We start from the raw sequence: 27,067 nt of genomic DNA, 5'->3' as shown, positions 1-27,067 counted from the left end.
TTGCGGACAGTTCTTTCATTTGAGAGATCTGCCTTTGAATAAAATGATTTAAAAAATTGTTTCCTTCTTGTCTATTAAAAATAACTTTTGGACTATGTGAACCCATTTCTTACTAGATATCAAAATGACAGTCTGTATCAGGGAAATTATGATATCCCCACTCCAGCATTATACTCATATGGATGTAGGTTTGCTCGCTGAACTGGAAGGTTCATTTTCAGATGTTTTGTCACTATACTAGGTAACATTATCAGTGAGCCTCTGGATGAAGCACTGGTGGTATGGCCCATTTTCTATTTATGTGTTTGGGTTTCCTTGAGTTGGTGATGTCATTGCTCGCTGAACTGGAAGGTTCATTTTCAGATGTTTTGTCACTATACTAGGTAACATTATCAGTGAGCCTCTGGATGAAGCATTGGTGGTATGGCCCATTTTCTATTTATGTGTTTGGGTTTCCTTGAGTTGGTGATGTCATTTTCTGTGGTGATGCTATTTCCTGTGGTGATGCCATTTCCTGATCTTTTTTCTCAGGAGAAAAAGAATAGGAACTGGCATCACCACAGGAAATGACATCACTGGAGGAAATGGCACCACCAACTCAAGGAAACCCAAACACATAAATAGAAAGTGGGCCATACCACTAGCGCTTCATCTAGAGGCTCACTTATGATGTTAACTAGTATGGTGACAAAACGTGTGAAAATGATCCTTCCAGCTGAGCCAGAAAATGATCCAGAACCTCAACCTGAGCTACAAATCTTCTCAAAACGCATTATACTTATATGTTAATTCAGGGCTAATAATTAAGTTAGAGTAAAAGAAACATTTTTCTTCAAAACCTGTGACCAGGGAATGTGGGTTATTTATACATTGGCTCAAAATGAGGAGAAACTCCAATCCCAAATGCTAACATCTCTTGTGTCAGAATACACAAGATTTATTTTTAAATGCAGCAACCTAACAGTGAAATTAATCTAAAACAAGATTATAATAATCCAGCGGTCAGTAGGTCAATAGTTAGTAATTGTACATAGAGACCAGTGGAACAATGGACTCTTCTCCAAATACTGCCCATTGGCATTGTAATGAAAAATTACAAATAAATTTAGTTAATTTCTTAAATGAATAAATGTTGTAATTTAGCAACTAACAAACATACTAGTTCGCTGGTTGAGAACATGGTTCAATAAATGACGAAGCAAATGAACATTGCTCGCACAAGTTATCTCAGCTGAAATTGTATCTGATATGGATAGTCTGATTGAAATATACGAAGGACATTTGTTAAGATAGAGATTAAATTAAACTGTCAATAGTTAGTTACCAGTTATCAGGAGACTGTTGCTTTCAAGTGTGTACGTTGTTAGAGTTGAGGTATTGTTTGTTCTTTCTTGGAATGCCTGCTTCACAATAACTTCATCAACTTTCTGAGGACCATTTCTGAAAGCACAAGCTGCTTGTACTTTCACGTAAATCTCATTTGTAGCACTGCCAGAAACAAAAATATTTGTAATCACAGTTCATAAGTAATAATATTCATCTTCAGATAGATTTCAGTTAATCCATTTGAATGAATTGCATAACTTTAACTTTAACATGCATATCACAAATATCTAAAAGAAGGTTGGAGAGTGAGGGGGGAGAAAGATATAAAAGGGACCTAAGAGGCAACTTTTTTGCAGAGGTGGTGCATGTATGGAATGAGCTGCCAGAGGAAATGGCAGAGGCTGGTACAATTACAGCATTTAAAAGGCATATAGATGGGTATATGGATATGAAGGGTTTAAAGGGATATGGGCCACGTGCTGGCAACTGGGACTAGATAAGGTTGGGATATCTGGTTGGCACTGATGAGTCGGAATGAAGGGTCTGTTCCGTGCTGTACATCTCTATGACTCTGTGACTCTATGGCTTAAATTATTATTGCTTTTGAATAGAGAGTGCAAATATATTTTAACTCTGCTGGTCAATAATTGCTTGTCACAACATGCAGGAGGGTCAGGTGTTTGCATAGTATTTTACTTTGAAATTCTTTCAGGAAAGGATATTAGGAGATTGACCCAGTAGAGGTAACAATAGTATTCTGCCTAGAGACCAGTTGGGAGCACTCCAATTGGCCACTGTCAATTATCATCAACAGAAAGAATTGAAGTAAGTTGAAATTTAAAGGTATTTAAAATGAACTTTATTGGAAGTGTCAGATCATGTTCGATCTATTTTGGGGTATAAGTCAACCACTTTGGACTGATTTCAAACTCAAACCCAACTCAATGACACACAGTGTAAAGGCCAATAGACATGAATTTGCTGCTATCAAAATGCATTCCCATTCCTTGATGACGGTTTAGTGATAGGATTTGATTAGGCAAATATATTTTAAAATACTTAGTGGTGATTCCTAAAATATCATATACCAGTCAAATGAATGTTTATCCTCATATATACTGAATTTTTAAAAATCAGGGAAATAAACAGTCAATATCCCTCCTTGATATTCCTCAGAATAGAATGGAATAGTTCTTAAGACACGTTATGAACTCACTTTTGGAATGATGCATTCAAAGAAACCAAATCTACTCACAAAAACAAACTATTAAGGAAACTAGAAATCTGATATAAAAACAGAAAATGCTGGAAATATTCAGCAGATCCAGTAACACCTGGGGAGATGTACAAAAGTTACTAGTTCAGATCAATATCCTTTCATTAGAATCCAGTTTTACTGAGTATTTCCAGCATTTTCCTTGTTCTTATTAACTTTAACCATGTTTTGCTTATGCATAACTGCACTGGTCCTGAAGTATTCATCTTGGCTGATAAAAATGACTCATGCAGTCTCATAACATTAGAAATGTTTATTTTCACTGATCCATATTTACCTTATAAAGTTAGATTTTTAAAGGGAATTATGTGAATATTGTTTTCATTTTTTTAAAAATTCATGACTGTAAAAATCTAAAAGTATTTGTGATTTTCTTTTTTATAAACAGACTCTTTCTTCATGGACGCCAGGTTGTACAACAACATTGTGGGAACAAATCATACAATTTAACATTGAGCCATTCACTAAATAAAAAATTTCTTATTCCAGTCTTCATTTTAAAATAAAAAAGTTGTTTATGTAAGAAGCTCTTGAGATACATCAGCAACAAGGTAAAAGATATAAAGGAGTTAAATTCTACGTACTCTTCAATTTACAATCAAATCTGCAACAGCTAAAGAAGATTTCTTACCTTAAAGAGGTGATTGTACATTCTAAAAATGCTGCATTTATATTGCTGTTGCGATATAAGTTATTGAGCTGCAAAGAAATCACGATTTAATAAGATCTTGACATTACTTAAGATAATTTTTTTAATAAATATTCTTTTGGCTTATTTAGATATACCTGATGAATCATAGTACTTGATGCAGACAGATACAATGGTGAAGTGGTATCAAATAGGGCTGGATTGAGTGGTAAGTTTGTGATGCCAAAAGACACATTGAAGCACAAAGGTTTCTGGCCCTCAATTGGATTTTGTGTCACAGGCATGACTGGTGGTTCATCTGGAAAGATAGCGAGCGCAGAATTAAATACATTGAGAGCTTTATTTCAGATCTTTATTCTTTACATTTTACAATAGAAACAAAACTGAGGCAGTTTGAAGCCATTGTGTGAACATTTCAGCAATGTGTAAAAAATGGAGAAAAAATGTCACTGTTTTCTAATCTTAGTTTCCACATTTCAAAATTTTGATTCTGATGAGTTTTTACGTTCAAACTGAATCATTAGTATTGCTACAGAAATAATGCTTCCTTAAAACTGCTGGCTCATAACAGTTTGGATGTTAGCAATGTTCTCCTGTTATAGATATTTTTTAAACAACTTGTTCGAGACTTTAACAAAGACAAATATTGCTGGAAAGGCTCAGCAGGTTTGGCTGCATCTGTGGAGAGAAGTCAGAGTTTATACTTCAGGTCTGGTGACCCTGCCTCAGAATTGGTCAGAGACATTATAGCACATCTCTGCAGTAAGTGGGGCTTGAACCTAAGTCTCCTGGCTCAGGGGTCATGACCACAAAAGCCCTCCATTCTTCACTTATATTAAGGGTACAAGCTGACTCTAAAACAGGCACACCAAGAGAAAACTTTGAGGGCTGACATGTTAATAAAGAATGCTTGAAAGACATCTGACTCAATATTGGATTGGGCTATTTTCCAGGCATCCTGATACATATGTAAATAATTTCCATGTGGAGTGAAGGAAATAACTATATAAGAATGGTTAACAAATCTTCATGAATTAGCAATGCATACGAGTCTTTAAAAGTATAAACATGATACAGTTGAGGTGCAACATAAGAGAAGACTAAGTTTACATTTGGCAAGTTTTCAATCCAATCAAGCTATAAACCTGGAAAGAGAAACACCACAGGATGGTGCCAAAAGACTGTGAAATAGCCTGAACATCAGGTGATGTGGACATTAGATAATTAACTCTATGAATTTGCTGCTTGAGTACATTTCCCAATTTCCATGCCATCACTTGTGTTGTTCAAGCAAGTAACTTTTGTTAATGGTTAGTTGATTATGTTGTTAAAGAAACACAAGGTATGAGCTTTGTTTGACTAAGGACTGAGAGAACGTAGTCAGATGAGATTTGGACTCCTGGTCAGTCAGTGCTAGATGAATTGTCAGCCTGATAAGCTCAGGCATTTTGCCTGATTACTACCCATCTCCTCTACTCCATTTCAGTCCTGCTGTAGAATCCTGACTGGTGAACTGGCAAAAGCCAGAAACCAAACTCGTTACTCACCAAGGGCGCTGGACATTACTGCTGTGAGTGCTGTCCTACAGGAGTCAAATGTTGGCCATAAACCAGCTGACCACTGCCATGTTATGGTATTGGTTGGCCCCTTTGATGCCTCTTCTGGCGTTTGTCATAAAGATATAGAAGACGCTCATCTACATCTTCTGGTACAAATGGCTGCACTGCTGAGGCACCGCATCTCCTTCTTGGAGACGCAGTGAAGGCAGGATGTGCCTTTGCACCCAGGTGGTGACTTTCCATCTTCAGACTCTGCTAAAGTACGTTTACTTTGAGCCCCTCCCAATGGTGTGCCTGGTCACAAAAAAATAGGTTTATGGCCTCAATCATGACCTGCAACTCCTGTTCATGGACTTTTTCCTTCTCCGTAACACTTTCTGGGAGTTTATAGCCATTTTGTGAAGATTGTGTAAGATGCTGCATAGAGAAATGGCTATCTATTCTAATTCTTTTCATAGCCATGTAGATGTATTTCATAATTATGTGAGATGGGGCAACTAAAATGTGAAGATCATTAAAGAAAGAGGACATCTGCAATCTGATTGTCAGGTCATTTAAATTTTCCAATCACTGTAATTGCTTAAGTTATAGTTAGATTCATGAAAACTATAACTTTAAGTGAAACAACTTTAAATGAAACATAGGTTTTCACAGAAATCAATATTCAAATTGGAGATAAGTTCCCATATGACATTTCACACTCAGAAATAAAACAATGGATGTGTTGAAATACTGCAACATACATGCAGTCTTCCTACCTAAAATAACTTGTAAACTGAAATAAATCACTAGATCTTAAAGATATTATTATGTTAGAGTATTTTAGAGAAGTAATGAGCAAAATTACTAAAATCATACTCACTGATTTGAGTGGTGGGCTCGTGATAGCCTGTAAGAGAATAGTACATCAGAGTTAAATTAGTCAATTAGAAGTTGTTGTATTCTGGTTTGAGTAGTCCACTGCCAGCAATCTCCTCTCTCTAAACTGACTCTAAAATCTACCTCACTATCAGTGGTGGAGGATAGACTGCAGATGAGTATAAACTGAAGAGACACTTGCCTCACATAATGAGAGATATTGCCTGATAGAAATAAGTAGTTTACATTAACTTGCTAGACATAATCACGAAGGACTATCAGGAGCTACGGAAAACACAACAGCTCCTCTCAGAATAGGCTGCAATTGCCTCCTCCCAATGAATTGGAGACATCCTCAGATTGTATAGAATTTAATGTGATGTGGACTCCATTAGATCCACTGTATAACACAATGGAAGCTTTCCTGTTATATTCCCCTAAAATAGTGCATATGCCTTGCGCAAAAACGAAGTTGAATATCTTTGGAGCATTTAATCCAATATAAGAAGGAACAATGCAGTGGCATATTCCCTGCAGAAAAGTTGAATTCAACAGGCATTCCATTTTGAGGCAGCATTACAATATCAGAATGCAAAATATGAACCATGCCCTCTGTGAACACAACTGCACTCAGGAGATTCTAGATTGGCTTTTAAATATGATGTAAAATAACTAGAAGGTTTTATAAAGGATTGACAATAAACACTGGCTTTGCCGGTGATAAAAGTTAAAAGTCACACAACACCAGGTTGTGGTACAACAGGTTTATTTGGAAGTACTTGCTTCCAGAGCGCTGCTCCTTCATCGCGTAGCTTGGATCATAAGACACAGAATTTATAGTAAAAGATTCTGCTCCACAGCAACCTGATGAAGGAACCACACTTCGAAAGCAAGTGCTTCCAAATAAACCTGTTGAACCATAACCTGGTGTTGTGTGATTTTTAACTTTGTCCAGCCCAGTCCAACACCAGCACCTATATATCGTTGTCAGTGATGTTCACACCCAAAAAGCAAACTGTAAAATGTTCATACCATTTACAAAGAGACTGTTACTGTCCAGATAATAAGGTCCCAGAGTAGTGATGTTTATTGTGCTGTAATTGAACTGCTGGTATGCAATAACTCTATCAATTTGTTCTGCAGCAGAATCATTGGCAAAGGAACAGATTGCATACACTTTGGTAAATTGACTGCTTGTGGCACTGCCAAAGAATAAAAAAAACAATTAAAGAAATATGCAACACGATGTTGAAGTAACACTGGATCCAATTTGAATGTATATTTTGCTAAATCAGAACTGAATAGAAAACAATGCAATTCTATGTGACAATTTATTAGGAGGTTCATATATGCATTGAGACAACTTCTGTGCTACCTTCAAAGCTTTATTACGTTGTCAAGTCTAACAGTGTAGCTTCCTCTCCAATGTTTCACCAAACCAATCCAAGTTATTTGTCATTATTTACTCTTCAAACTTTTCAAAACTTTTAAAACTTCTGTGAAGTAAAAAGATGTGTGCTGTGATCACAAACCAAAAGTTAGAAGTTTAGTTTATACTGGAAGATTAGTTTTTAAGTGACATTTAGGTACGAAGTACATTAAATTTGTGCGTAGCTCTTAAAGGATGGAGACACAAATAGCATTTATTACCAGATAAATGCAAACAATTGAATCACTTTCTGTAATATGGAATATAATTGTTCACAAAATCTAGAATTCAGAAGAGGTTAATATATTAGAATAGAATAAATTAGAATCTGATTTGGTCAGCTGCAACTGTCACAAATCACAAACCTTTTACTTGACGAAAGTTTTAAAAGTTTTCAAGAGTAAATAATGACAAATAATTTTGACAGGTTGGGTGGACCATTGCAGAGGAAGCTACACATTTGGAAGATGCAAATACATAAATGAAACAGAGTTGAGGTAATATTGTGTACTAGACAGTCAGTAGATTATACAAAAAGACACCTCAAATGGGACAATCAGGTATTCTTAAGAGATATGTGAGAATGACTGAAAAGGAAATAATCAAATGATGTGGGACAAGATCAGTGAAATGAAAATAATACTTTCCTGTGCAGACAAAGTGACACATAGCTTAAAAGATTGCTTAGTTTGAATGAAAGGGATAATACAGAAGATCTCTTACCTTAAGGAGATTACTTTGCAGTCAATAAACTCAGAGCTAATTTCACTTTCATTGTATAAGGTGTTTAGCTGTAAGAAATACATTTTTATTGTTTCAAAAGATGAAAATATGAATGATCAGCAAATCATTTGAATAAATATTGTTCTGATGGTGTACCTCATGAGTAATAATAGTTGACGCTGATTGGTACAGTGATGATGTGTGGTCATGCAAAGATTCCACGAATGGCAAACTGGTTATAGTGAAGGTCACATTAAATTCTGATGGAGATTGGTTCAGTTTTGCTGCTTTGAGTAGAAGTATACAGAATTATATTCAAAACCAACAATGGAGCTATAATAATACATTTTCAGTTCCAATCATGCTATAAACAAGTCATTCAAAACAAAACAACATTTATTTGCAAGTGTCAATATTAATTCTGACAATTATTATTAAGCATGAAAAGCATTGTGTTTTAGGATTGCTCAGTTGAATAAATTATATAACTAACTGGGGAAATATAAAATTAATGAGAAAACAAAACATTTTCTTAAATTAACTCAGGTTTTTCAAAAAAAATGTTTGAGATGTGTACACCACTAGCAATGTCATTCCAAACAAAAGTAAGAATAGTAATTTGGTAATATATGAGAGTTTTATAGGTTTGTATGTCACTGTCATAGCAATGCACTTGCCAGTCAGGATCCACTTGCCAACCAATCAAACTAGCTCTCAATGCTGGCAAAATCAAGGAACTCATTATTGACTTTTAGCTGGATGTTTCTCATGCCCCCCTACACATTAAAAGCACAGAGGTGGAACAAATGGAGAATGTCAAGCTCCTGGGAGGGTCATCCACAACAAGCTTTGTTGGACTCTTCATGTGGATGCACTGGTTACCAAGGCCCAACAATGTCTTCTTCCTCAGGCACCTGAGGAAATTTGGCAAATACCCTTGCCAACTTCTGTAGGTACACCATCAAGAGCATTCTGTCTGTTTGTATCACTACCTGCTATGGCAACTGCACCATTCAAGATTGGAGATGGTTACAGACAGTGGTGAACTCGGCCTGAATAATCGCAAAAGCCAACGTCCCATCTATAGAATCCATCTAGCAGGCCCACTGTCAAGGAAAGGCCGCCAGTATTCTCAAACATCCATCCCACCCTGGCAATGTTTTCCTACAACCTCTACCATCGTGGAGAAGGTACAGAAGCCTGAACACACTTACCAGCCGGTTTCAAAACAGTTTCTACCCTATTGTTGTTAGAATACTGAATGGACTCACAAATTCTTAACATTTGCTTGTACCTGTGTTTTTGTTTTTGCTGCTGTTTACCTATTATTTACTTATCTATGCTACTTAACTCTGTGATCTGCCTGTATTGCTCACAAGGCAAAGCTTTTCACTGTGCCTCAGTACATGTGACAATAAATTCAATTCAATTCAATTCAGTTGTCCTCTTGTGCTGTATAAATGCTGGTCATACCCTTGAATTAGCATTCTTGTGAATTGTCCTGATATGTGCAGTGCAAAAAAAAATTCACCAAACTGTGTCCTATATAAGCAATATTCAAGATTCAAAAGAAAATTTGAACATTTGTCTGGAGATCTCATGAGGGCTATTTTGCATTCTCACTAACTCCTTTACCTTCTCTATATGAGCTGACAGATAGAGTATTTAGATTCACAGAATGAAACTGAGATGAATTCATCAGTTTCACAATGATCATCAAACCGCCATTAATCTTAAAGCCACAACACACAAGAGAAACTTTAATTGCTGTGACAACTTAATACTTAAAGTGACACCAGACAGCAAGAATAAATGAGCAACAAAGCCTTTCTTATTAAATAACACACTACATAAAAAGCAGATTGATTTGCAAGGATTTGGAGATGCTGGTGTTGGACTGGGGTGTACAAAGTTAAAAATCACACAACAACAGGTTATTGTCCAACAGGTTTAATTGGAAGCACTAGCTTTCAGAGCCTGTGAGTGGAGTAGCTGCTGATTTCAATGTCTCTCAGTTCAATATCAGGGGAAAATCTTTATCTCCTTGGTCACCCCTAGAATTCTTATTTCCGAGACATTTTGGCCACCGCTGAGGGAGAATTCACCTGCCATCCTTATGCATTTTGAACACTGATCCTGAATTACTTTTGAACCTAACAGCATGCTTGACCATCTGAAAGAGTATTTTAAACTCAAACACATTGTTGAGATTCTGGACTTAAAGTATAATAGATTGAGTCTTCCAAAAATACATTGGTGAAGCAGTTGGCCTTTTTATACTATTAATAGTTCAGTGACATTACCATTATACCACTGACATCCCACACATCAAGCATATTTAATTAAGCATTGACAGTGAAACCAACATTACTTAATATGAAAAAACAATTCCTCATGATATTCCAGAATAATTATTGAATGATGAGGAAAACTATAAGAGATTTGTTAAAATAATAAATATAACAAGACCATTTGTTGTATCCTTTCACAGGATGTGGATATCATTAGCTCAATCAACATTTATTAATTGTCCTTGAGAAGGTGGTGATAAGCTTTCTCCTTGACACACTCCGGTTGGTGTTGGTACATCAGCAGTGCTGATGGGATGGAAGAACTGTGATTTTGATCCAGTGTCAGTGGAAGAAAAGTGATATATGTCTCAGTCAGGATTGGTGTGTGGCTTCAAGGAGAAGCTACCGATGGTGGTATTCCCATGTATCTTTTGCCTTTGCTCTGCTGTGTGGTAGATATCCCAGGTTTGGAAGGTGCTCTCAAAGGAGCCTTGGTGAATTGCTGCGGTGTGTATTGGAGGTCATAAACTCTGCTGCCACTGTATGTCATTTCTGAACGAATTAACTTTTAAGGTGGCAGCCAGTGTGGCAAGCAAATGGGCAATTTTGTCAAGAGGAATGGTGTTGAGTTTCTTCATTGTGACAAAATGGAAGTACAGATTATTCAACACTGACAAAGGAAACAAGCAGAAATCATACTCACCATTTGAACCAGTTGTTTCCTGGTAGTCTGAAAAGAAAGTAGTGTAATTTAATGCATTTGTATTGAATTCTGATACTGTTCTGAATATAGTACAACATGTGTCATGTTTAAGTACAGTAAATATATTGCAGCAGTAAAAAAGACAGGATAAATAGTGTCAGACTTACAGAGAGTGAACAAAATTCAAAGGAACTCCATTCAATTACAGTAAAGGTAAAGTTAGCATAGTCTTACAACACTGCAGGATCACTCTCTCATTGGAGAGAGACAATGGTTTAACTTGAGGGTCACAATGCCAAGTCAGGGGTGAGGTTGAGTAGGAGAATCCTTCAGGGTAACTCAGTCAGTACAGGAATTGAATCCACACTGTTGGTGACACTCTGCATTACAAACCAACCATCCAAGTGACTAAGATAAACTAAACCCTATCAATATAAATGTAAGGATTATCTGGCCCGACTCTCCCTGTGAACACAGGTCCCCAGTTCACTCCATCAGTGGTTTCTTCAGTATAATGCAAAATAATAAGGCAATTCATACCATTTACATAGAGACTGTTTTTCTCCAAAGAATAAGGTCCCAATTCAGTGATGTTCTTTGTGTTGGAATTAAACTGATGATATGCAGTAACTCTATCGACATGTCCAGCAGATATATTATTGAAGGAACAATTTGCAAACACTCTGGTCTCCTGATTGTTTGTGGCACTGCAAAAGTGGAAAATAGTAATGACAATTTAGAAACATCTGAATGAATGGTGAAGTAAAACTGGAGTTGCTCAACTGTGTGTTGCTTCCCATAATTTATTAATTCATTCTTTAAACATCATAAGCAATAGGTTTTAAAAAGAACAGTACATTCAGTAATTTTATTCTGTACAAAATGCTACATAATTTTTGGAAAGTTTATGTAAGTACTGAAATTACAAAATCCTGTCAGTAACAGACATGTCATGTTGTCAGATATTAATAGTAGTTTAAATGTTCTGCAGCTGCAGGATTATTGTAGTGTACTGATTTCTGTGAAGTTACCATGTGTTAAAAAAAATTTCACATACATATTGTGCAAGTTTGTCTATATTTATAAAAGATGAAGAAAGCAAATTTTAAAAAATGCAGAGAAGTACAATCAATTGAGTCTCATTCTGTGATGCAGAACATAAATATTTGTATATAGAAAGTAAAAATATAAGAATAATGATGTATCAGCAACAACTGTCCAAAATGAAACAATTTTTATTTGATGAGTTTATCAAAAAGATGTTTAAGAATCGAAGGGTGAATAATGATGAACAATTTCCATTCATTGTTGAATCATTAGAAAGCAGAGCTTCAATGTAGAAATGTCATAGAAAGCATAAATGAAGCAGCTTGTAGAAATAATTTGAAGGGAAATTAGATGAGACAATGGGGAGTAATGTCACAAATAGCAATGAGATTTCTAAGAAAACTGAGATAATCACTTGAAGCAAAATATTGTTCAAACCTATTGGGCATGTTCAGTGAAATAACCTGTGACTGTTTTGGATGTAATACTAACAAAGCGATAAAGAGCCAAATGGAAGTGTTCTGTGCTTAAGCTTCATGGATTCAATTAAAACCTGAAGATTGAGTACCATAAGAAATCTCTTACCTTAAGGAGATTACTTTACAGTCTGTAAACTCAGTACTTATATTACTCTTGCTGTACATTAGGTTGAGCTGAAAGAAAGATATTTTCAGTTTTTTTAAAAAAAGGAAAATATGAATGGTCAGCAATTAATTTGAATAAATTTCATTCTGATGATGTACCTCATAAGTAATAATCGAAGATGCTGATTGATACAATGGTGATAAGTGGTTATGTAGTGCTTCCGTGAATGGCAAATTGGTTATAATGAAAGTCACATTAAATTCAGGTGAAGATTGGTCCTGATTTGATGTATCCACTGGAAATATAAATAATTAGGGACTGGAATGATCAATGCTATTCCAATGCTGATCTATGTTATACCATACATATGCAAAACAAATAGAGATACTTGCAACATTTAACTGAAATCTCAAAATTCATATTTATGCGCTCATTGTTCAATGTGAAATGTTAATGTTAGAATTGATGTTACAGAAATAACCGTGGAACGATAAACAGAAAATACTTGGATTAAAACAACTGAAGCTGTATGATGACTGCAAATATCGAAGTGTTAACAAAGAAACCAACTGAAATGATCATACTCACTGGTTGGAGGTATTGCTTCGTGATAGCCTGAAAATAGAATAATGTGTTGGAGTCATTTGGAAATCTGAATATAATGCCAAATGTGTCATGTTTTTGATACAATAATCTTAATGATGGCAGAAAAGGTTTGAGCACTTGATGCGACTTCTTGTAAAATTTACAACATTATTATCAAGTTATCACAACCCAGGATTGCTTATGGACATATTGAACTTTAATTACAACATGTGGTTTTTAACAGAGCACATACAATCAAAGGATGACTGCAGATGTAGGTTCAGTGGCTTTCTGGAAAAGCTATCTGTGAACCCATGGAGTGTCACACCTATGGACTATCAGGGAACTTCAAAAGAGAGACGTAAAGGGAAGAAATAAAGAGAGCTGATCTCTCAGCAGAAAGCAATCATTTTCAGATTATGTTCCAAAGTACAGACATGTTTGTGTTTTATTCTTCCAGGAATATACAAAAAAAGGGTTAAAAAATACTGCAAGTTCTGGTTTGTGTGCATCAGAGGGCTGATGTGCCAGTGTGAAGGTCACAGCTTGAGGACAGCCATTAGGTAAATTTACACCATAGGTAGAAGAAAGACCTCACTCACAATAAAACATGAAGGCAAACAAACCAGTGAAGTTATTATCAAAAAGGAAACAGGACAAAGGCTTGGCAGATAATTGGAGAGCCAAGAATCTTGAAATCAACTGTCAGTGTTACTGGTATCATTCAGCTTAATGATAATAACATTCCACCATCTACTCTTCATGGAACCCAGAGACAACTGTATATTTTTTTCAAATGTTATCTTTTTACTCAATTCACTTTTGTAAACTATGCGAATGTGTGCCACATATTATTGTTTGCCCAAGCGTTTAGTGGCTCATAGATTTAATCTTTCTTTAAATCAAGAAAGCCTGGTTACTTTGACTCCAAATTCATTTGGATTTGGAAAAGGCATCCAGGAAAGTAGTGTTCATTTTAAATGAATCTGGTTTGAGAACAGACAAGAGATGAGTTGAAATAAGAGGAGGCAGATAATCTCTCCTCATTTGGGAGTATCCTGTCCAGAATTATAACAAATTGGGGAACCTTGATTAGGGACTGATCATAACAGTGTCCATGTGGAAGATAAATTCCATTCAATTGGAATACAGATTAGACAGTCCACATTCCCTATGATCATCAGTCCCAATGGAATTTTAGATTGTTCTTTAAAGCATTATGTAAAATAGGCTTGCCATTCATACCATTTACATAGAGACTGGTTCTGTCCAATGAATAAATTCCCAGCTTAGTGATATTTTCTGTGCTGTAATTGAACTGGTGGTACACAGTAACTCGATCAATTTGTTCTGCAGCAGACTTCTTATTGAAATAACAAATTGCGTAAGCTTTGGTCAGCTCACTGATTGTCGCACTGTCAAAGATGAAAGATAAAAAGAATGAAAGAATTAAAGCAATATGTAATAGAACTGTGACATAACACTGACGATAGTCAAATACAAAGCTTTTCACAAGAATATATCAATTCATTGTTTAAATGCCTAAAGAGATTTTTTTTTATACTGAAGCAATAACTTTTCAAAATAAGGATCAAAATATTCTGAAATTTTATATTGAACATGATCATGTTCCTTCTGACACTTTTAGTTAAGTTCGTATAATGTTTAAGATAACAAAATCCTGCCAGTGACAGAGTGTTGATATTGCCTGATATTAATTCTCATGTAAATATGCTGCAACTGCAAAGCGAGCATAGTATCCCTTATTCATACATTGAGATAATCCTATAAATTGCATTACAATGTGTAACATGCAAAGTTATGTGCAGCCTTTAAATAGCAGAAATTTAGAGTGAAGTAATATTTATCAGCAGAAATGTATAATCAACTGATTCGCATTTTGTAATACAGCATGTCACTGTTTGCAGTAAAATGTGAAGAAGCTGTACAGGACATTGGTTAGGCCACTTTTGGAATATTGACTGCAATTCTGGTCTCCTCCCTATTGGAAGGATGTTGTGAAACTTGAAAGGGTTCAGAAATGATTTACAAGGATGTTGCCAAAGTTGGAGGATTTGAGCTACAGGGAGAGGCTAAACAGGCTGGGGCTGTTTTCCCTGTAGTTCCAGAGGCTGATGGGTGACCTAATAGAGGTTTATAAAATCATGAGGGGCATGAATAGGATAAATAAACAAGGTTTTTTTTCCCTGGGGTTGGGGAGTCCAGAGCTAGTGGGCATAAATTTAGGGTGAGAGGGGAAAGATATAAAAGGGACCTAAAGGACAACCTTTTCACACAGAGGGTGGTGCGTGTATGGAATGAGCTGCCAGAAGAAGTGGTGGAGGCTGGTACAATTACAGCATTTAAAAGGCATCTGGATTGGTATGTGAATAGAAAGGGTTTCGAGGGATATGGACCAAATGCTGGCAAATGGGATTAGATTAGGTTAGGCTACCGGTCGGCAAGGATGAGGTGGACTGAAGGGACTGTTTCTGTACTGTACTTCTCTAAGACTCCATAACAGACATCTAGATTTATCAGTGACGACTGTCCAAAAACAACTGATATTTATTTATCAAAGATCTGAACCAGCGGGTTTACTGAAGCAATATCCTTTAAAATATTCAAAGCATTTATATAGAACATAATGTTATCCCTTGTGACAATTTTTTGCAAGGTTCGTTCAATGACTGAGATAGCAAAATCCTGTCAGTGACATACCAGTGATTAATCATTATTTAAAAACATCCAACTACAGGGTCAGGTTATATCATTTTACAGAATAATACCACCTCATGAATGCCATTCAAACATATAGTATGCAATTTTGTCTATACTTTCAAAAGAAAGATTGCAGAGAAAAGAAAGTCATTACCCACAAAAATATACCATCATTTGAATAACATTCTATGATTTAGAACAGCAATGTTGCATACAGAAAGTGGAGATACAGGAATCTAAATGTATTCGCAATGATTGTCCAGAAACATAAATTCTTGTTTAGTGGAAGTCTGAAAGGTTTGTAAAAAGTTTAGGATGAGAAATTATGCATGTCTAATAATTGATGAATCATTAAAGAAGGGTAATCATCAATGTAGGAATAGCACAAAACTATAAAGAAAGCAGCTTGCAGAGATATTTTGAAGGGAACCTAGTTGAGACAACAGGAAGTAATGTGCCAAATGGCAATCAGTATTTTTTCAAGAAAAATGAGATAATTATTTGAAATGGATTACTGTTGAAATGTTAAAATAAAACAAAGAAAAGTGCATGCTGGAATAAAAAGCAAAAATTACTGGAGAAATTTAGCAGGCCTGACAGCATTTGTCGAGAGAAAACAAAATGAAAGGTTTCAGGTGCAGTGACACTTCTTCAAACTGGACTTGAAGTATCATCTCAGTTTTTTTCTCCATAGATGCTGCCAAGATCTGCTGAGTTTCTCTAGCAATTTCTGTCTTTTGTGTTTCTGTTCAAATCTTACTGGGTATGTTCAGTGAAGTTAAATTATAGTGTGGAGGACTGATGTAGGTTGCAACAGGACACTGAAAGGATGCAGAGCTGGCCTGAGAAGTGGAAGATGGAGTTCAACCTGGAAAAGTGTGAAGTGATTCATTTTGGAAGGCCGAATTTGAATGCAGGTTATAGGGTTAAAGGCAGGGTTCTTGGCAGTGTGGAGGAACAGAAGGATCTTGGCATCTACATCCATAGATCCATTAAAGTTGCCACCCCAGTTGATAGGATTGTTCAGAAGGTATATGGTGTGTTTGTTTTCATTAGCCAGGGGATTGAGTTTAAGAGCCATAAGGTAATGCTGCAGCTCCCTAGAGCCCTGGTTGGACTACACTTGGAATATTGTGTTCAGTTCTGTGCATCATTATAGGAAGGATGTGAAAGCTTTAGAGAGGGTGCTGAGGAGATTTACCAGGATGTTTCCTGGACTGGAGGGCATGTCTTAAAAAGAAATGTTGAGTGAGCTTGGGCTTTTCTCATTGAAATGAAGAAAGATGAGAGGTGACTGGATAGAGGTGTACAAGATGAGGAAAGGCATAGATAAAGTGGATAGCCAGAGACTTTTTCCGTGGGTGGAAATGGGTATCATGAGGGGGCATAATTTTAAGGTAATTGGAGGAAGGTTTAGGGGAGATGTCAGAGGTAAGTGCTTTACACAGAGAGTGGTGGAATGCACTGCCAGCAGGGTAGTAGATTCAGATACATTGAGGACATTTAAGTGACTCTCGGATAGGCAGTGGATGATAGTAAAATGTAGGATATGTAGGTTAGTTTGATCTTAGAGTAGGATAAAAGGTTGGCACAACAGTGAGGGCTGGAGGGCCTGTACTGTATTGTTCTACATTCTGTGTATAGGTAGCAAAGTATGTTGTGAAGTTAACATATCAAATGAAGTAGACCAATACAGATAGTTGAAGTGAATGGGCAAATATCTGCCAGATGTAATAGACTATGGTGAATTGCGAAGTTGTTCACTTTGATAGAAGAATGAACAAGAAGCAGTCTATTCATTAAATAGAGAACATCTGCAGAATTCCAAGGTACAGCAAGATCAAGATGTGTTCCACTGCATGAGTCACAAAAGGTTTGCAACCAGACGCAGTAAGTGATTTAGAAATGGAATGCTATTCTTTATTATGAAAGGAATTAAACATAAAAGTGAGGAGTCTGATTAAACAGGGTATTGGTAAGACCACATCTTGAATACCATGTACAGTTTTGGTCTCCTTATTTAAGAAAGGATATAAATGCATTAGAGATGGTTCAGATGAGTTTTACGAGAGTGATTCCCGGAGAGTGGGGTTGTCAATAGACAATAGACAATAGACAATAGGTGCAGGAGTAGGCCATTCAGCCCTTCGAGCCTGCACCGCCATTCAATATGAGGAATATTGAGGTATATGAGGTATATCCTATGAGGAAAGAGGATGGGTTTGTTTTCTTTGGGGTTTAGCAGACTGACAGGTAATTTGTTTGAAGTGTGTAGATCCTGAACTGCACAGACCACATGGATATGGTTTGCAAGTTCCCTCTTGTGGGCGAATCCAGAACTAAGGGACATTGCTTTAACATTAGGGGTTATCCTTTTAGGACAGCGATGAGGGAAACTCGTTTCTCTTTGTAGGGCTGAGTGACATTGAAACAATGCATGTGGGGTCATTGAATATTTTTGAAGTGGAGATAGTTGGTTTATTGTTCGGCAAAGTTATCAAAGGTTATCTGAGGTAGATGGGAAAGTGGAATTCAGAACCCAAATACTTTCACCATGATTTTATTGAATGAAGACCAGGCTGGAAGGGCCCAAATTTTTCCCTAACTTATATGTGTGAATGTAAAAGAGATTGATAGCTTTATAAATCATACAAGTATATGGATGAAGAGCCAAATGGAGGCATTTCGAGCAAAAGCTCAAAGATTCAATGAAAACTTGAAGATGGGAAATGACACAAAATAATTCTTACCTCAAAGAGATAACTTTACAGTTTGTAAATTCAGCACTTATATCACTCCTGTTGTACATTAAGTTGAGCTGAAAGAAATGTATTTGCAGTGTTTCAAAAAATGGAAATATAAATGATCAGCAATTAATTGTAATAAATATTATTCTGATAATGTACCTCATTAACAAGAACAGCTGATGCTGATTGGTACAGCTGTGATGATTTGTCATTAAACGATTCCACAAATGGCAAACTGGTGACAGTGAAGGTCACATTAAACCCACGTGGCAATGATTTCTGAGTTGGCATTTGCGCTAGAAACATAACAAATTAGGTACTAAGATAAATAATGCTGCTCCATTGTTGCTCCAATTTACAATTACACTTGTGCCACAAGCAAAAGAATTATCTGCAACATTTAATTGAATTACCAACATTCATATTTATGTATCAATCTTTGCTCAGTGTGGAAAGGAGGCAGTTCTAATAATCATTTGAATCTACTACATTATAGAATAAATTGTGCGAATATAGAATTAAAAAGAAAAGTAAATACTGATAAGATAACAGGGGCTGCAGGTTATGAGTGACAAGAGAAATGTTAATAAATAAAACCAACTGAAACCATCATACTCACTGGTTGAGGGTGTTGATTCATGATAATCTGAAAACAGAATAGAGTAGTTTCATCAATTGGCAAATTTCTGAAGCTGATACAAAATTCTTTTAATGCTTTTGTTTGATTGGAGACAGAGGTAGTGTGCACACTTAATGAGACACTATATTAACATTACTGCGCTACATTGCCATTGTAGAAGCTGAATTCACAATATTCATTCAATGATTAATGTCAATCTATTGGCAAACAGATTAGCCAGCCCATATTCAGCCCAAGGAGCATAGATCTCAATGAGATTTTACACTGTTCTTTACAACATAACATAAAATAAGTAGGTTTTTCATACCATTTACATAGAGACTGTACATTGTATGAAATAAAAACAGAGTTATTTTATGGAATAAATAGTGCAACTACATTGCTGATCTATTTTATAGTTCCATTTGTTGTACAAGTCATGCAAAATAAAAGGAATATTTGCAACATATAAATATTGGCATGAAATGTTAGCTTTTACATTGTTTTGTTCAGAACAGCGTATGCTTGAATTAAACAAGGAATTTTTAATTTAATAAGGAAGCCCACACACTTTCCTAAGTTAGTCAAAAGGCAGTTTTCATGGTCGTCCAAAATTGTTAACAAATGGAAGAAACAGAAGCCATCACACTTACCATTTGGAGGTGTAGATTCATGGTAATCTGAAAAGTGTAATGTAATTCAATCAATTGATCTTTTTCTGAATATAGTATAAAACGCATAATGTTTCTTCAATTGTATTGAAGCCAGAAAGTGTATGATAATTGATAATACCAAAGATAACAAGGCAGTAGCACACCTCCAGTGCATAGCTCAATTAAAAGGAATTCCATTCAAAGCTAATCTGACAATATTATCTACATTAGAATGCAGATCATCTGGTCCACACTCTCTGTAGACACAGGTCCCTAATTCAATTCTTATGTTGCTTATCCAGTATAATGTAAAATAACAAGACAGTACCTACCATTCACGTAGAGACTGTTCTTGTCCAGAAAATAAGGTTTCAATGTAGTGATGTTCTTTGTGTTGTAATTGAACTGATGGTATACAGTAACTCTATCAACCGACTCCGCAGCAGAATTATTGTTGAAGCTACAGATTGCATACACTTTGGTCATCTTCTTGCTTGTCCCACTGCCAAAGGTGAAATAACAAAACAACTAATGAATCTTATAACTGAATGTTGAAGTACGATTGAGTTAAGTTCAACTGAATATTGATATTTACTCAAATGTAACATTTAAAAGGATGGAAAACATATTTTTAAAAGAAACAAAAATTAAAATTCATAAAGTGTGTGAGATTTTGAGGCCTTATACCTGCCAGACCACCCAGAAATAAGTTTCCTGCTACTGTGATGGCAGGCTCGAAAAATAGGTTATGCTTTTTTTGGAACAGTTTCCCAGCCTATTCCTACCTTCTGGTGATATTCCCAAGGAAGCAGGAAACCTATTGGTTAAATCTGAGTTAAGGTTAAATCTGTGGCCTTCACATGTACTTAGCAAATGAATGCTGCCACCTTCTTAGAGGTGGTCTCCCTTTGGCAGACCAGGAAGCCATTAAACCTAATGTTCCTTTCTCCCTGGAGTGGACTGTGTTCATAAAAGACTACAATCACAACCCAAGACCCATTGGAAAGTCTTCCCTCCATCTGTAAGTGCCTGCTCAGACTACCTGCTGCCACAATAATAATGGTGGGAAGGGAGGGTGCCTGCAGCCTCTGAAACAGAAAAGGAAACATCTGAGGTGAGGTTTATGAAGGGAGGGGCAGAGGTAGGAATCTGCGGAGTCCCAGGTTGGCATTGATAGATCAGAGGAAGATTCCTTGCCTGTGTCTCACAAAATAAATACTTACTTTTTGAGCCAAAACCAACAATAGAGCCTTCATTATTTATCATGTTCAGCCAAAGCATAAATGGCTAGTGACAATGTAAAATTTATTGCACTCACTATACAATTCCTCAGATAGCAATTAACTATGAAGTTAATGACTTTGTGCATTGGTGTTAAAAGATCTTACCTGCAGGTGATAGATTTATCCTTAGACTGTGAAATGAAATTGATCACATTGCCAGGACTCAATGGCCTGAGTTATAGGGAGAGGTTGGACAAGCTAGGATGTTTTTCTTCAGAGTTTATGAGACTGAGGGGGAATCTTATACATAGAGATTTACATAGATTACTTACAGTGTGGAAACAGGCCCTTCAGCCCAATACGTCCACACCGACCCTCCGAAGAGCAAGCAACCCACCCAGACCCATTCCCCTACATTTACCCCTTCACCTAACACTACGGGCAATTTAGCATGGCCAATTCACCTAATCTGCACATTTTTGGACTGTGGGACGATCTCAGAGCACCCAGAGGAAACCCACGCAGACACAGGGAGAATGTGCAAACTCCACACAGACAGTTGCCTGAGGCAGGAATTGAACCCGGGTCTCTGGCGCTGTGAGGCAGCAGTGTAACCACTGTGCCACCGTGCCGCCTATAGATAGAAGTATATAAAATCATGAGAGACATGGATAGGATGAATGTTGTCAGTCTTTTTTCCTAGGGTTGGGGAATCAAGGACTAGAGGGCATCAGCTTGAGGTTAGAGGGAAAGAATAAAATGGAACCTGAGTAATAACCTTTTCACATAGAGGGTGGCATATGTATGGAATGAGCTGTCAGCAGAAGTGGTTGAGTCGGGAACATTAACAACATTTAAAAGGCATTTGGACAAATACACGGATAGGAAAGGTTTAGAAGGATATGGGCCAAGTGCAGGGAAGTGGGGGGTTTAACATTGATGGACATTTTGGTTGGCACAGACTGGTTTGGGTTAAAGGGCCTGTTTCCATGCTGTAGGACTCTATGACTCTATGTTCTGTGGCATAAGGTTAACATTTCAGTTTGTAACCTGATTTTATAGAAACTATTTCATTTATATCTCCATTAATTTTAATGGAATAAAATGCAGGTAATACCATAATCGATGGTTGACAATGCCAGTTTATTGGTCAGGCAGCAAGTTAAAAAAATCTTTCCCTTTGGATATATTTCTTCACAGGGCAATATATGATGAGTTGTGTTCATCAGATTCTCAAAGATAAAACATTGACTTTTTATGCAGGTTTTGAAAAGATTCAAATAGCAAATACAGGTAGTGACAAATTATTTCAATTGGTTGATGAATCAGAAACTAAAAGTGATGCCCAGTTAAGGTTTCTGTGATAGCATTTTGAAGCAAAAAAGTACATGGTCTTACCACAAACAAGCACGAAAGGTGAAAAGATCATGACATTTACCAGATATAGAAATGTTTACCAGAGAAAGAAAGCTGTTAAATTATGTTGTGGAAGAGCAGGGAAACTATCTACAGGCAGATAGATTCAGAATTGATATAACCTGAGAACATGACTGAGGATGCACTGAAGCTTCCGTGATTTAATGGTACAATTAAAACATTAAGATAAGATATAAAAACCGTCTTACCTGAGGGAAATTACTTTGCAGTCTGTAAATGCAGTTTTTATATCACTGTTTTTAAAAGTGGAATTGAGCTGCAGGGAAAGCATTATATGTTACAACAAAAAAATATACTAAATTAACAGATTATCATTTGAATAAATGTCAACTTGAATGGTATACCTTATAAGTAATGATAGTTGATGCTGATTTGTACAAGCGTGATGTATTGACATGCAATTCTTCCATGTATGGCAAATTTATAATTGTGAAGGTCACATTAAATCCAGACTCTTGGTTCTGATTTGGTGCTTGTGCTAGAAAGAATGAGAAGTATATAATTTAACAACTAATATATTCAGTTACTTATCTGTTATACAGTTCTATTTGTACTATACAAATTTCATAGTAAACAAAAAGGACAAGAAACAAAATCTGCATCTTGCAACATTTAATTGAAATTATTACATTTTGTTTCCAACAAAATAATTGACTAGCATGGAATATGAACATAGTAATTATTTATTGAATCCAGATCACTGTAGTACCAAATAGAAATGAAGCACTTTGTTGAAATAATAAAGAGTAAATGTGAGATGATAGAATAGGAATTTTAACAAATTAAAATTAAAAAACTCACTGGTTGTAGGTGTTGATTCATGATAATCTGAAAATAAAATAGCACATTGTAATTAACTGGACTCTGTTCAATCTATGAAATATTTCATGCATTAGGCATTATATCCAGGTAAAACCTTAAGTTACCAGGGATAAATAATTGGTCCAGAATGATCATGGAGCAAATAATTAAAATTCCCATCTCCCTTGTGCCATGTCTTGTTAAAATAAGCAGCATGCAAAATTTTTGGTGCCTCTTCATTTGCCTGATTCTAGTGTGCAGTCAAGTAGGAGCCATTCTGATGTCTGGCTGCTTCGTCACCAGGAGACTAAACAGCATGCAAAGTTAAAGTGTGATCCAGCTGGTTTTCACTCAATGTCCCTCTTGAAGAGAGCTGCACAGATAAAGAAAGTCTGTATTGAGGAGTTTTAAGGATGTACATTAAGTCAGCCAGGATAGCTGATTGATTTGCAATGCTACCAGCACAAGATGAGTATGCCAGTGCTTTTACCCTTTCCCAACACTAGGTGGCACACAGGCTGTGCTGGACATGGTTGGCAGCTGTACCATTTGCTCCTTTCAAGGTTCCCAGATTGCAATACAAGTAATGCTAGGGCCTAACATTAGAGTCAAAAGATAAGATTGCTGTGCCATAATCCCATTGGAGAAGCTCAGTTCAAGAAGAGCTCTGTTTATACATAGCACAACAATATCTGCGTACAGATTATCTAATTCACTTTCACATCACCTTGGGTACGATATTTTATAAATATCCCAACAATTCATACCATCGACATAGAGACTGTTCGGGTCTAGAGTATAAGGTTCCAAAGTAGTGATGTTCATCGTGTTGTAACTGAACTGATGGTATGCAATAACTCTATTGACTTTCCCTGCAGTAGAATTATTGTTGAAAGAACACATTGCATACACTTTGGTCTTCTGACTGGTTGTCGCACTGGCAATCAAAAAAAAGTCTTTGTTAACTATTTGTTATAATAATATTAATTATCATTAGAAATCAATGGCATTTCTTTTAACAAATCTTCATATATTTAATAATATTTATATGTTTCCTGATTTTCTAGAATTATGTCTGCGGGGAATAATTTATGAGCTTCATCAAGTTATAACAGCTTTACAAAGACAGAATACTCAGTACCTAATTAAGATATCACAGTCCACAATTTGTAATCTCTTCCAATTATGCATCAGCAGTAAGGTCTTGTTGTATTTATCTCTTAAAAGTTCGAAATTGGCAACAAAAGCATATTCAGAACAAGGAAGACGACATCAGCTCTAGGAACAATCCATTACATAATAAACTAAATATTACTAATAAAAATATTTAATCTTGTTTCACACATAATGTTTGAAGACTAATAGAAACCATTAATTTCCATGATTACAATGCAACTATTTATTAAGTGATAGTACTCACCTTAAAGATCCAATAGTACATTTTGAAAATGTTGCTTTTATATTGCTACCACGATATAATTCATTCAGCTGCAATGCAAATATGTTCAGAGTTCAGTGGGCTGAGTATAGTAAATAATAACCAAAACATGTTAATAATTATTGTTTCCCCAGAATACCTTATGAGTAATAATATTTGATGCAGACTTGTATAGTTCTGATTTTTCATTGTGTAGCTGCTCCATAAATGGCAAATTATCAATGGTGAAAGTTACATTAAAACTGGATGGTCTCTGGCTCTGAATTGGATTTTTTGTTACAGGCACAATTGGTGGTTCCGCTAGAAAGGAAGATGAACACATGATTAAACATAAATATTGCTGTACTGTAGGTCCTATTACCTCTCTTAATCATAGGAAAAAAATTAAAGAGAAAACAAGTGCTCTTTTTGTTAAGCGTTGTAAATTACAGTCAAACAGACTGATACCAAGTATGATACCAACAGTATGATACCAAGAACTTACTCCAAGCTCCACATCAAGGACAATAATGTCTGCAGGGGAATCCTAAATAAATGGAGTAAAGGGATCTAATAAGAATTCATAAACATTGTATGACTACATTTTGCCATTGGGAAGTTAGGAATTACTATTCAAGAGCATTTCATCAGTTTGTATTGATAATTTTGCATCAGCATATTCTTTCAAATTGAAGCTATGTTGACAAAGCTAGAACTATAAAGCATTCACTGAGCCATCATGCAGCTGGTCCGGCAGAGTCCTCAGAATAACCAGAAATCCTATTCATGGCAATAATTCTTCAAAATTTCTCAAAATAGCATTAACAATTTTGTTGAACCAAAGTCCAGGAGCAGATAGTGTGCTTAGATTTTCAACAATGTACTGGATGAGTACTACTTTCCCAACAATTAAAGAAAAAAAGCAGACTTACTAATCAGTGGGAGTGCTTCATGGTAATCTAGAAATAGAATAAGATAATATCATTAATACAAATAACACAATTCACTCTAAGTCTATAAAGTAAAATAAAACAAAAACAGTAATGGTAATAGTCCATAACCTGTTTCTGAATCATTTAATAACAAGAATACTTTAATTTGTGACTATTGAATGAGAAGCAGTTGAAGAATAGCACAACCAGAATCATTGAATATATGACGAATACAATGCCAAAGCTGGGAATTTGATAAAATTGGGAATTTAGAGCAGAGGGAGAAGGAGTTTTTTTTAACCATTTCCTTTATCTCCAGTAATTTGCTAGTGTTTTTCTTTAATTTCTCAAAGCTTATGTCTGTTGTTAATGAACCCCCTGATCAATAGATACAGCTCACTGGAATTCTGTAAAATACATGCCTTGCTCCACAGGAACTCCAAATCACAACTGCAAGTCATGCCTGGAATCTCTTCAGCTGCAGCAACTCCAATCTGATGCTTGGAGCTGGAATACAGCTGGAGTCACTGTGGAATACCTGTCAAGCTAAGAGCTATGTAGACAGAATTTTTATGGAGGTGGTCCCAGGTTTCTGAAGGCAGAAAGGAAATGAAAAACACCCAGATGGTCATGCAAGATCACACGAGTAGTGCAGGAATCCAAATTTCAACCCAGTTTTCAATACTAGTGAGCATTATGGTCTGTCTGGGAAGTGCAGCCTGTGCTGAGTCAATGGCAGCACAGGTGACTCAATTGGACAGTGTGAGCAGGGAGTTGGGGATTCAGTTCTGAAGGGATTTGGCAGGCCTCATTAGCAATTCAGATTAGCATGTTTCCTACCCGATGCTAGAATCCAGGATGTCACTGAATGGCTGCAGAATATTCTGCTGAAATCAATGCATTGCATGGATTTCAGAGGTCCACACTCTCAAAGAACATTAGGGGCAACATAGGTTAGATATTAGCCATATTGTTGGTAATGATGCATATACAATTACAAAGGATGTATGAAGAGTTATTCCAAAAAACAATGAAATACCATTCACATAGAGGCTGACACTGTCCAATCTGTAGAGTCCCAAGTTAGAAATGTCTTTGGTTTTGTTTTCAAACACATGATACACAAGTACTCTGTCAACGTTTTGAATTTCCGGATAAGGCTTGAATGCACAGATTGCCGTCACTCTGCCTCTGTCACCATCGATCATGCTGCAGAAAAACAAAAGTACAATTTTAGCAGGAAGTACTTGGAAACAATATAGTTGATACGATCATGAAAGCAAAGCTGATTGGTAGGCAAATTGAAGTGATCCTTGCTGAAATGAATGTTGTAGATTTCCCAAAGATTGGCAATCTCTCAGAAAGGAAGCAGCTTCACATTTCTGACAAACAAACTGGTCAGGGCCCCTTCCAGAAAAGCAGAGCCATTCTTCCATTCTGACACTTCTTTCCCAGTACAGAGCTGGAAGAGGAGGGGCAGCCATGC

General features: G+C 36.3%; 1 protein-coding gene across 1 annotated transcript in view; it reads right to left on the bottom strand.

Annotated features, from left to right (window-relative positions):
- The window catches only part of LOC122539219 (mucin-16-like), a 35,250-nt gene extending 10,258 nt beyond the window's left edge, over positions 1 to 24,992 (bottom strand). Inside the window, exons 1-24 of the mRNA XM_043673941.1 lie at positions 24,810 to 24,992; positions 24,653 to 24,720; positions 24,000 to 24,169; positions 23,233 to 23,259; positions 22,776 to 22,909; positions 22,620 to 22,687; positions 20,104 to 20,273; positions 19,772 to 19,798; positions 19,119 to 19,145; positions 18,659 to 18,795; positions 18,503 to 18,570; positions 14,277 to 14,446; positions 13,035 to 13,061; positions 12,605 to 12,741; positions 12,447 to 12,514; positions 11,355 to 11,521; positions 10,815 to 10,841; positions 7,977 to 8,107; positions 7,821 to 7,888; positions 6,701 to 6,870; positions 5,673 to 5,699; positions 3,389 to 3,549; positions 3,234 to 3,301; positions 1,325 to 1,488 (exon numbers count right to left, since the gene is read on the bottom strand). Coding sequence (XP_043529876.1) covers positions 1,325 to 1,488; positions 3,234 to 3,301; positions 3,389 to 3,549; positions 5,673 to 5,699; positions 6,701 to 6,870; positions 7,821 to 7,888; positions 7,977 to 8,107; positions 10,815 to 10,841; positions 11,355 to 11,521; positions 12,447 to 12,514; positions 12,605 to 12,741; positions 13,035 to 13,061; positions 14,277 to 14,446; positions 18,503 to 18,570; positions 18,659 to 18,795; positions 19,119 to 19,145; positions 19,772 to 19,798; positions 20,104 to 20,273; positions 22,620 to 22,687; positions 22,776 to 22,909; positions 23,233 to 23,259; positions 24,000 to 24,169; positions 24,653 to 24,720; positions 24,810 to 24,992 — 2,464 coding nt within the window. The remainder of the gene's footprint in view (positions 1 to 1,324; positions 1,489 to 3,233; positions 3,302 to 3,388; positions 3,550 to 5,672; positions 5,700 to 6,700; positions 6,871 to 7,820; positions 7,889 to 7,976; positions 8,108 to 10,814; positions 10,842 to 11,354; positions 11,522 to 12,446; positions 12,515 to 12,604; positions 12,742 to 13,034; positions 13,062 to 14,276; positions 14,447 to 18,502; positions 18,571 to 18,658; positions 18,796 to 19,118; positions 19,146 to 19,771; positions 19,799 to 20,103; positions 20,274 to 22,619; positions 22,688 to 22,775; positions 22,910 to 23,232; positions 23,260 to 23,999; positions 24,170 to 24,652; positions 24,721 to 24,809) is intronic.
- Between the last annotated feature and the right edge of the window lie 2,075 nt (positions 24,993 to 27,067).

The sequence above is a fragment of the Chiloscyllium plagiosum genome, chromosome 31 (assembly GCF_004010195.1).
Source record: "Chiloscyllium plagiosum isolate BGI_BamShark_2017 chromosome 31, ASM401019v2, whole genome shotgun sequence".
NCBI lineage: Eukaryota > Metazoa > Chordata > Chondrichthyes > Orectolobiformes > Hemiscylliidae > Chiloscyllium > Chiloscyllium plagiosum.
This window is presented reverse-complemented; position numbering and strand designations above follow the sequence as displayed.